This window comes from Pangasianodon hypophthalmus, chromosome 22 (assembly GCF_027358585.1).
Source record: "Pangasianodon hypophthalmus isolate fPanHyp1 chromosome 22, fPanHyp1.pri, whole genome shotgun sequence".
Taxonomy (NCBI): Eukaryota; Metazoa; Chordata; class Actinopteri; order Siluriformes; family Pangasiidae; genus Pangasianodon; species Pangasianodon hypophthalmus.
Window position 1 is genome coordinate 9365147 of NC_069731.1, and position 12372 is coordinate 9377518.

Sequence of the window (12372 nt, forward strand, 5' to 3'; positions counted from 1 at the left end):
CTGTTATAAAAAGGAGAAAGGAGATGATAAGATGTGATGGAGGGGCCTTGTTGCCTCCAGAGAACGGGTGATGTTGCCACTATTCTCCACACTCATTCTCCTTTTCTCACTCTGCTAAAGGAAAACCTCTGATATATTAAGACACATGCTCCACTTATTGCTCTTTTAAAGAGGCTACACTAATTCTTCCCCCCACATGAAAATGGCACATTGTTTTCCCAGATCTATTTTTACATAAAATTGCCTTTTACCTTTTAGAATAATTTACTTCTTGAAATATGGTTTCTTTTTAATACATGTTTGAAATTCAAATGGGCTAGTTTTTTATTGCATTGTTCTTTTATTGCAGCCATTTTGATTAGACCTAACAATCTACCACATGGATACTGCAATAGACTCTTAAAGTGCATGTTCTTTTGTTGAACATTTTTGCATTTGAATTTCAGAAATAAATCAGCAGTTTAAATGTCTGGATTTCAAGACTACTCTTTCACCCTAAAATCATTTTTGAGTTGATTAATTATTTTAGATATTGGCTAAAATGTCCTTCACTACCAGAATGAAAGTGATTTGGTGCGCAGTGACCTGTTTATGTTGTCATTAAACAAAACAGTTTTACCTGTCACTCAGAGAGCCTCAACTGTGAGAGCATGTATGCAGAAGAGGGCATATCGCACTTTCCTCCAGGTGTGTTATGCTGCGATGTGATGTAGCATGAGCAGCAGTTTGAAAAGATGTCTCGGAGGAAGCACGTGTTGGTCTTCACCCTCCCTGGTTGGTAGCTGTTGTATGAGAGGTGAGAGCTGGCTAGTGAGTGGGAATTCGAAGGTAACCAATTTGGGAGAAAAATGGGAAAAATCTGTGTGCTTGGTGCTTATACTGTAGGTTTCTTTGGATTTGCCTTTTTTCGGGACACACATTAAGCCCATATTAACTCCTATACACTCTATGAAAGATACACCATTAAGAGTTACTTAATTGTTCTTAATGGTTGAATAGATGCTCCATCCTAAATGGTCATGGAGTAATCAGTGTTGATCATGCATAGGGTTGTTGTGGCTAGAGTGGGTTGGAATCACCTCAGGGCCCTTTCCTGTGCTGAGAGTGAGACAGAGAAGCACAGTCAGACCTGAGGCCCCTGAGAACCAAGGCAGCGACACATGTGCACGCATATATACACACATCTGTTGGTTTCCCCTTTGCCAGTGTAGATGGCCTCTGACTTTTCTAAAATCAGCATTATCAGATCTGACGAGTTTTTGGTCACAGAGCAACATACAGGCCCTCATGGTGTGTGTGTGTGTGTGTGTATGGACAATTTTCTCACAGCCTCTCTGTTAAAGTGTTTTGAAACACTCAGGTGCTCAGTGCAGTGCAGTATAAGGTCATGGTCGTGCACCAAAAAGGAAATAAAATACCTTTTTTCTCCACTTGAGGAGACATGAGCTGCTTTAATATGACACATTCATCTCAGCAGACCTCACTAGTGATAAACTGTAAACAGTGAAAGGGTTTAAACACAATTTCCCAATTTCTAAACAGATAGTATTTCAATGTTTTCATTGCTTTCTTGGGGAAAAAAGAAAGTGTAGTTGTGCAACGTGATGCCAGCATGAGCATGTAGTGCACCTTTGAGTCATGGTTATTCAATATGTAAATAAATAAGTGGGATTAAAATATGATTATTGATCATATAATCTTATGATTATGATTACTAGTCATAACACATACCTGGTGATTGATTCTAATACTTGAAATATCCATGGATTCAGTTATGACATAACTGAGTTGTCATTAGTTTAGTTTTCCAGAACAACAACAACAACTACAACAACAAAAATGATACTTATATGGATTGTCAGATGTACTGGTTTCTCTAAAACAGTAAAAAAATTGGCGGCTTCTAAGCTATGATTAAGGTCCATGCACAATCATAAGTGATACAAAGCCATATTTCAGAGCTTCAGATAATTCATGGCTCACAGACAGTTAAACCTCTTATAAGCTGTGATGTCTGAGAGTCTGGAATAATATTGTGCTCTCACATTAGCTGTGTCCAAAACAGATATCATGGAGCCTTGCTTCCACAAAAGTCAGTGATTTAGCAGGCAAAAAAAAAAAAAGTTGAGAGAGTGTTTAAAGCCCTGAAGGTACACCATATGTTCAAAAGTATGTGGACACCCAGCTGTCACACACATACGTGGCTCTTCCCCAAACTATCGCCACAAAGTTGGAAGCACATAATTGTCTAGAATGTCTTTGAATTCTGTAGCATTAAGATTTCCTTTCACTGGAACTAAAGGGCCCAAACCTGTTCCAGCAGGACAATGTCCCTGCACAAAGCGAGATCCATGAAGACGTGGTTGGTGTGTGAAGTTGGTGTGGAAGAACTCGAGTGTCCTGCACACAGCCCTGACCTCATTCCCACTGAGCACTTCTGGGATGAACTGGAATGCTGACTGCACCCCAGGCCTCCCTGCTCGACATCAGGGCCTGACCTGACTAATGCTCTTATGGCTGAATGAGCAAATCCCCACAGCCATGCTCCAAAATCTAGTGGAAAACCTTCCCAGAAGAGTGGAGGTTATTATAACAGCAAAAAGGGACTAAATCTGGAATGTCATGTTCAACAAGCACATGTGTGTGATGGTCAGGTGTCCACATACTTTTGGCCATGTAGTGTACATACAAATTAACCTCAAGTTTTTTAGACTGGATGGATTATAGACATTTGAATTTTTGGTTGTAAAACAATTACTTTGTTACAGTTTGGGGAAAAAAACTACTGGATGTCACAAAATTTGAGTTAAAATTGAGTTTTTCTGGCAATAATATACTTTGACATCTCTATTTCAAAAAATAACAAATATATTTTACTAAAATGACATGGAAGGCTTTTATTTATTTATTTATTTACTGTCATTTAGTTTACATTCTAACCTTGCCTTGATTGTATGCCTGCAAAGATCGTGTTGGGTAACAGAGCCAGTTTAACAAGCACAGCTATGAATGCAGTCAGGTTGCTTAAGATGTCTAAAACCTTGCTAAGTATGCTTGTGTCACACAATAAATCATGTGTTGTTGAAGGGACACATGCCATAGCAAAATGGACATAAGCCTAATCAATTCAGTTTGTAATCAGATACCAGCTGTCAAAATGTCTTTAATGATCTCGCACCTCAACATCATTATCAAAACAGAGAAAAGCACTGACGCATTCTGTACACAGGACAGGGGACAAAGTTTTAAAATGTTTAAATGACCTAATAAAAATATTTAGAACAAGTCAGAAGAGAACTGACTGAATTAATCAGCGGACAGTCAATGATGCCATGTTTAAATCCCGTGAGTGAGTTTTATATCAGGTGTTGAGACAGAGACTCATGTGGATGATGCTGATAATCAGTGATAATTCATTTCCCATTGTGAACTTGCAATTCTTTAAATTTGACAGTAATGTTGTTTTTCCATAAGCAGGTTGGGTTACTCGTGCAGAGGTACGCAAGACATCTTTCAGTGGAATTGGAGTTCCAGTTTGCAAAATGCTAGCTATTTATATTCTTATTCAATTATTCATTTTGTTCTGCGTGCTTGGTTGATATTTGTGATATCACTTACCAAGGGTTTGTTTACCATTCTCCATTCCTGTACTTCTGACTAATGATCAAAAATCCTTTAAGAGTATGTTTCAGCCCTGCCCCTTCTCAGTCTTCCTCAGCCAGTGTTTTTGCACTTTTTCCACTTTTTGTCGTGTTTTTTATGTGTAGTGTGAAAGCAAAGGTATTAATTTGAACTTCTGTTGTCTCTCCACACTGTTGCGTTTGTGGTATTGGTAATTACACTGCTATATCATCTGACCCAGCCATACAAAGAGGACTTAACATATATGGACTAGATTAAGTGCTTACTTTAGATGTCAATTCAGCCAGACATGCTGTTTACTGAATGTTTGGAAAACTTGTAAAAAGATTGCAGGAAGTTTTGCTGAATTTTTCTTTTTAATTTTTTTCCAGCATGATGTCTGTGTGTTTGTGCTGGTGAGTTTTGCTCCATAGAACATACAAGCCCATATTAGATGATGACTTGTTTCCTTTTGCTAATAAAGACACTGATAAAACCCAGTGCTCCCATGCTGGGAGCCATCCACCATCAGCCTGTTAAAGGTCACAGTGAGGATTTATTTAGTGGTTCTGGAGAGCAACCTGCTCGTAACCCAGTCCTTTACGTCTCAGCATGGACCCCAGGTGTATGAAGATGCCGATGTTTCCACTGGGTTTACGAAGCTTGGCGGATCCGGCCGTTTCGACATTATAGTCCCTGCAGAGACACACAGACAGCACATAAACGACCACATGTTGTACTGCGCTTTAATCAACTACCATCACACTCATTCACTCACTGCTGGCCTGTAAAGAGTGTGTGTGTGAGCTAAGAAGCCAAAAACACTATAAGGAGAAATCTGTGTGCATGTGTTCACAGTAGGGTGCCACACACACTTCGCTGCCCATCCAAACCCATGTTGGCATTCTCATGCTTTTATAGAGACCCCGGCACTTGTCTTATAGGTTAAAACCTCAGAAGCACTTAGCTAATAATCAAATGAGAATTAAGTTTCATACTCAAGATTAGGTCAGCGTGCCGTATTTGCCATCATCTCTTGTATCTCAGCTGCAAATAATTCTGATAATTGGGCAGTGGCTGAAGTCCTGTTCTAATTATCAGATGTAGTCCAATCCTACAGCTGCGTCAGAGAGCAATAACTCGCTTTTACTGCTCCCCAAATCCCACCTCTCTCTTTCTCTCAATGAAATAAATTTACATGCACCTTTACTATGCCAGTGCTATGGAAAATGCCTGTAAAGGGGCCTGATATTGCAGGCTTGAAAAACACAAAACAAAAATTAAAATCAGGGAATGCATGAGAAAAAAGTACTCATTCTGCCAAAACAAATCCTGTCCAAATCAGCTGATTCACCTCCTTCCTTAATGTCATTATCTGTGACACTTAGGGTGCATTGCAAATTAGCTACATTCTGGAAAATTCTATGATTAGTTTATATGCTTGGTAGTTTATTTACATGCTCAAGAGTGTGACAGATGGAATCATTTAAAATCTAGATATTAAAATATTACAAGTTTTCATCACATCCTGTTTTACATGACCTCCCTGAAAGTGTGACTTTTTCCAGCTCTCCTTGATTGAATGCCTGGTACAATTTCAGTACCACTGGTGTGTCATACTTTTTATAGTGTTTGAAAGAGAACTGTAATATTGATAAGTTTCATATGTTCTCCCTTTGTTCGAGTGGGTGTCCTCCAGGTTCTCTGGTTTCCTCCCATCCCCCAAAACATGCCAGTTGGATTGACTATGCTGAATTGCTCTAGGTTTGAATGAGTGTGTATGTGTGTACTATACATAGTGCCCTGATGGACTGGCGTACCACTCAGTGGCCTGGGTGTAGGCTCCAGCTCCACCTCAACCCTGACCAGGATAAAGTACCTCCTGGAGATGAATGAATGATGTAGTATTGACTACATAGCCCCATAAATGGGTATAAGCAAATGACTATTGCTCCAGTTTTTTATTCACTGTGGTAAATACATTACACTGTGTTACTATCTCCTATAGTGTCATGCAAAAAGACTGACATGCAAGAATCTCATTTTTTTCCATGCAAAAAGACTGTGCATTTTTTTGTTTTCCATTCTGGTCTTCGTGTGTGGTTTAAGAAAATTATGATGTGATGTAAACCTTTCTCTGTTTTAAAACAGAAAAAAATCTGATGACATTACATTAGGTTTTGATGTAATCATAGAGGTGTTAGTATGTAGTGGGAATCATCTGTGAAGATTGTGTGTACGTATGTGTGTGCATGTGTGTGTGTTTTTGCTATGAATACAATCACATTTCATGCAGTAACTGTAAAATTGCATAACAGTTGCTTTCGAACTGCATGAAGGATCTTCTTTAAATCACACAGCAAGTCACACTAATATACTAACATAAGGTTTGCCTTAACCAAGCTGTTTGTGTGTGTGTGTGTGTGTGGGTGTGTGTGAGAGAGAGAGAGAGAGAGAGGGAGAAAGAGAGCATGTGAGTGAGTGTGTTTGGGCATGTGTAGTAAGTGTAAAGTGGAAATGAACAGTTACATTGTTTTCAGTGATCGTGTCAATATGGTGCTTGTTCTTCACTTCAAAGAGAGCGTGCAGAAGTGGCATGTTACAGCCACTCTAAAGTAGTTCACACACTGGTGTTAGTTCTCTGCTCTGAAGACATTTGCTCATATTGCTATTATTACAGTTTCTATCAATCAGAAGAAATGCACAGCTCCACATCCACAAACGTTCACAGATCAATAGGTCTGTTTAGCACATATCTCTCCTTTCATAGACATAGTCTGAGAGGAACTTGTTGCTTTGAAGATTCACCCTTAAATCTTTCTGAGAGCACTCTGCTGGCATTAAACATGAAAGCCACAATGTTAATTTATGCACAGCTACAGCTGAACTTCTGAGCTTGATGCGCTAGGCTAAAAATGTTCTTCTCCATAGACTAATAGCGTATGCGTTTCTTTCAATATGAGATTTCATCACAGAGAGTAGTACGGAGTTTTTGGCCTGTGGATTGGATTTAATTCATCTTCATTAACTGCTTAATTCTGGTCAGGGTCATGGTGGATTTGTAGCCAGTCCAGGAACACTGGGTGTGATGGGGGCACACGCCGCCAGTCCATCACAGAGCACCATCAAAACTAGGGGCAATTTGGAGTAGCCAGTACACTTACCAGAGAACCTGGAGAAAACTCACGCAGAGAGGCAGGAACACTGCATAGGCATACCATCTGAACATATAGAGAAGTAAAAACATGCAAGTTTCTTTTATCGATTGACAGCCACAGATAGCCATTACTATGATATATTATCTTTTTGTGTATACCTTTACCTACATTGATCTCTTAATGTGCTTCACTTTCTGTACGGATTCAGTGATGTCACACAAATAGAATCACAATCACAATTTCCTCTCATTCTCTTCCCATGTCTGTTTTACTGTTTCTTTATGCTCCTTTCATCCATCTGCTGATAGACAGACTAAAAAGTGGGTTTTGGCTCATTCACAAAAAAATGCCTATGGCCTGAAACAAGAAGGAGGGGAAAAAAGTGATAGCAAATAACTTAATCCACCAAATAAAGGATAAGTCCAGTGTTTAAGTGGGCCCAGATTTAGAACCGTAACCAAAGTCACAAATAGTTCCCAGAATTCCAGCCCACAGGCTTGAACGGGTAAATCAGTTTTCAGAGCTGGCAGAACTAGTTCCTGCTCACTGTTCTTTATTCTAGATTTAAACAGCTCTTATGCTCATGTTATAGACAAACACACTGCCATCTTGCTTCTGGGAGCCAATAGCAGGAAAGGTTGCCAAATGCTTCGTTTCTGATGATGAGATTTATCCTCCACGGTGGCCATGAATTGCACTTGTTAAGCAAGCTAAGCAAAGTAAAATGAAAAAAAAATTTCCATATATAATAAACTATGCATAGTATTTGATAATTACACATAATATTTAAAATGCTCTGTTTTACTTATGATGATTATTGAACATAAACTCTTTTGCTCTTAAAAGTCCAGCTGCATTAAATGTATATGTAGTGATGACAACAGGTTTAGAAGAGATGAAAGATTTCACATTCTGTAACAAATTCTCTGTTGAAGTGACCTTTTTTCACAGACAGCTGAAAATATTTCAGTTCATGCATCATCAATATCTTCATTATGGCAGTGATGGAAGTCATCTTTTATTTGCTGCTCTGGCACGATGCCCGTTGACAGCCAGCCATCTTATGCTTGACTCAGACACACTGGTTTTTTGTCTAGTGCCTGATTTTAACTTTGGAGGCACAGAAAGCTGTTTAAACAACACTGATCATGATGTTGCTTTCAGAGATTAAATCATTCTCACACGTTATTCTTACTTACACTCTGTGCCAATATTTAACGGGAGGTGTCCTCAGAAGGGAATGATGGGTAGAGTTGGCCATAGTAATGCTAGGAGAAGCACTGAGACGAGCACTCAGTGAGGTGGTGTTCAGTGAGATAAAGGCCACTCATAGATCCTTGAGGTGCTATGGTCACCATTTTGTGCCACATTGTAGAACATTTCTGAGAGATAATTATGGCCGTAGTTGTACTGAGTGTCCAGACGAATATAATGCTTCCTGGTATCTAATGCTGCAGATAGAGCAGTATCACTCGTAGCACTCTTTAACACTTTTGCAGAATATTAAAATTTAAATCATTTTTGTTGATGAAAATGTAAAAAGATTCTTAACTTAATTTAGTGGAAATTTGAATCTATATGTTTTATGCAATCATTTTAGCCCTCTTGAAGGGTGTCAAGACTTATGGAGCAGCCTGTAAGTGTACATAATAATCTGGCAATTCTGTGTACGTAAGTGATTAAAAGTTGTCATGTGTTGAAATGTGAATGTGAGTCTAGATTTTCGTATACTGTGTGTGTATGTGTGTGTGTGTGTATGTGTATGCGCTCCTGGTGTTTCTTTCAACATGATCCTTAGTCATACCTAAGCCATGTATCAACACTAGTTGATAGACAGGCCATGATTCTGAGGCTGCTGTGTGAATTTTAGCCTGTGTTTGCACTGTGTTTGTATATATATATATATATATATATATATATATATATATATATATATATATATATATATATATAGTGTGTGTATACATATAGTGCATATATATATATATGTGTGTGTGTGTGTGTGTTGCCCCCAGGTCTCAGGGAGCTGCTCCACTCTACAATGTTGTGTGTTGTGGTCCAGCCGAGCGGTTGTGTATGGTTTGGCGTATGCTTCCTGCAGAGCTTGGTCTATCAGGTAGCCCTCGGCCCACTTTCAGCCAGCTCACACTCCTCGTCACCTTCATCTTTCTCACTTGGTTTCCTCGCCTTTACCTGCACTACTGTGGCCAGTGGCTCTACCTCCATGCTCGAAACGTACCTATCAACAGGTGAGATGGACATATAATGAGTGTGTGAGACAGCAGTCATGACAATAAGACAAAAACTAAAAATAAAAGTAAAGAAATAATGAGAATAAACGAGAGACAGCATTTCTAGCATTTTGTATACATTTTTTTTTATATTCTAAACCACAGAACCTGGAATGCTTAATGCTATGTTTTATGCATATACAATGTGCTGGATCAACACATATTCATTTTTACATAATTATTTGCAAACTTCCTGAATTTTCCGTGGTATATGCAACTTTTTCCAAATCCACTCTTAGCTTTTAATGACTCCACATGTGGGAAGTTCAACCATTTGAGATGCACTATGTGGAAAGAATTTATAATGCATTATTGTGTCAACAGGCATTTGTCATTAAAAAACAAAACAAAAAAACCCCTGAAGTCAGATGCTCAGGTTGTGTTGTGCTGTGCATGTGGTGTTGATTTAATTTATTGTCATGGAGAGATGCAGTGAATTTGCTTACACACCAATTCTTATTACAACCAAATCAACACAGACATTAAATCATAGGCTGATAGACCATGGAAAATTTGTTAGAATAGAGAGTTGTGTAGGACAAGTGGAAGGACAGAGGGAGGAAAGGAAAAATAGAGATGGGGGATAAACTGCAAGTAACAGTGAGGGGTCAGTGGCGGATGACAAGTTCCTCATGTCCATCTGTTTTTATCCTCTCAATGTTTCTCCACAGGACTGGAGTGATCACAGTGGCAGTCGGTGATCAAACTGATGACACACACACACACACACACACACACACACACACAAACACAGGAGCTATTGGTTGTCTCTTCCTCCCTTTACATAGATCACACATCCTCCTTCCCCTCTTCCACTACTGCCATGTACTGTATACTGTACTGTATTTCTGAATGTGATATAAACATAGACTTTTATTCTACTATCCTTTTTCATGATTCTTTCAGGAGTCCTTCCTTCTCCTTTCACTTTGTGGTATTGTCTGTGAGTCTACGTTTGTCATACCCATAATCCTATCACTCGGATGACTTTTTATACCTGCTTACAAGTTCATTTACATATTACATTATAGCATCTGTAAACATTTGTTCCCTCACCAGCCTCTCTTTTTTCTCTCTGCTGAAACTAATAAGACAAAAAAGCAGCTTGTCATGTTACCAAAGAATTGCAGATCCTCAAAAGTTACCTAAAGTTACAACTTTGCCTGTGACTGTTACAAAGTGCTGACACTAGAGACTGTAGTGTTAATACAAAAGTGAAAACAGATGTGAAAAATTGAAAAAGATAGAAAAAATAATGTATTAGAATCAGTGCTTTAATATAAACCTCTGACATGAATTATAGCCAGCACTACTGTCACAGCTGTGCTGCTTTATAAAATTAATTACAATCTTCTTCCTATCAGAATCGAGCACTCAACAGCGTTGTGTTGTATAAATAAGAATAATAGACACATATAGGACCAAAAGAATAATGGAAAAGTAATGTATGTATATGTAGGAATGGTATTACTGCTTTATATCCAGGATAGTGTTTGTGTAGTGATTTGAGCAACTTAGTGGGAAAATGTGGACAGGTGACAAATTAAAGGAAAACATGGTGGCTCTATTATGTTGTAGCAGATATTTTGCTGTAAACGTTTGGGGCTAAATTTAGACAAGTGTATTAGATGCCACTACCATCATCATTGAAATACTTTAGTATTACAATTTGGAAGAACAATGCTTCCATCTTCCATACAGTACCGTTTCAGAGACTTATAGTATCTGTGCCAAAGCACACTGAAGCTGTTCTGATGGCTCTTGGTGGCTCAACACCTTACTAAGACATGTTATGGTTTTTTTCCTTTAATTTGTCATCCGTCTGTATTTTCGATAAATCTCCCAGCGAGACTCGATTATGCTTCGATGCCCCTGTTTGGTCAGCGAGAGGAACTCCAATGGGCCGATGCAGGTGTAATGGGGGGTGGTGCTGTCTCGCTCACACATGCTAAAGGAAATTAATGAACAGACACAGAAACCACCATCCTGCAAATGCTAAATTAGGAGAGCTATGAGGCCTCCTACTAAGTGGAACAGCGCAATCCACTAGCCATCATAAGTGGACATTGAACTGATCCTACATACCTCACCATCATGTTTTCACAGTTTTCACCTTTCTAATTTGCAGCTTATTTCTGTATTCGCAGTATAAATGAGTTTTGCAAGAACTATGATTGGAAGGCAACATGTAAAAGCATATGTTTAACAGAAATCACTTTAAGTAGCAGCCTCTGTCTTTATTTTCTCTCTATCTAGCGTATCAGAGCCCACATGGATCTAAGAATCACCCTCTTTCCCCCTTTCTCCCCGTCTCTGTTTCTCACTCCCCCTGTCTAGGCTTTGCTTCCATGCCCACACGGTGGATTTGGTATATCAGAGCTCTCTCCTGTGCACCCTGGAGGAGCTGCTGCTGGTGTTGTTGGGGCCCTTGACCTTGAATGCAGCTATGTTTCTGCTGCTTCTGATCAGATGGCTCTGTCAGCTAGTGTTTGGCTCAACTCCTTCCTTCCTGTCAAAGCTGATCATGGCTCTGGGAGTGTGGACAGTGCTTGACCCTCTAGCGGTCTTCACTGTGGACGCTGTCCTTGGGGTAAGTCACATAAAATCATACGAGCACTTCGGCACTGTAAATAGATGTTTCCAAATTATTGTAGCAAAGTGACTTTAGAAATACAAAGTGAAACTAGTTTGAGGGTGGGTCTGTCACAGAGAGAGAGAGAGAGAGAGAGAGATGTAGCTTGATTAGAAGTTTATAATTATTCAATAAGTTCTAAGCTTCTGTGAAGCTGTTTGATTATACAGGAGTTATAGAACAGTGTTATTTGCAATCATATCCTTCATTTGCTGTACACCAAAATTGTTGCAGGCATATTTTCATAATCTCTCATATTTTCAGCGTGGCTTACATAATTAACCCCCGCGACTGTGTCTGTGTGTGTAAACCCACAGAAACTGCTGTGATCAACTGAAATACATTTGTTATTGTCAGCATGAAGAGAACTAAAGAACTGTACTTTTATTAATTACTTTATACCATTTCCACTTGTTTATAAAAAATTGTACTGACTAATCATCATCATTTATTACCCTGAACGAAACGTCAGAAGGTTTCCAAGATGCAGTACTGAAATATACCCACAAAGCTTCTGGTATACACCTAAAAAATTCCCATGTCCAGGTAATGAATTCATGACCAAGGGTTCCTAAGTGTTTTCTTCATCAGAAAAAGCACTTTATCACTCTACAAAATGATACACAGCTAAGAAATATTTTGCAGATTTGCTATCACAAATGTCACAATG

General features: G+C 39.0%; 1 protein-coding gene across 2 annotated transcripts in view; it reads left to right on the top strand.

The window, feature by feature from the left end:
- The window catches only part of ofcc1 (orofacial cleft 1 candidate 1), an 87500-nt gene that overhangs the window by 46377 nt on the left and 28751 nt on the right, over positions 1–12372 (top strand). For both annotated transcript variants that reach the window (XM_053228195.1, XM_053228196.1), the window contains exons 15-16: positions 8795–9028; positions 11408–11660. In XM_053228195.1, coding sequence (XP_053084170.1) covers positions 8795–9028; positions 11408–11660 — 487 coding nt within the window. The remainder of the gene's footprint in view (positions 1–8794; positions 9029–11407; positions 11661–12372) is intronic.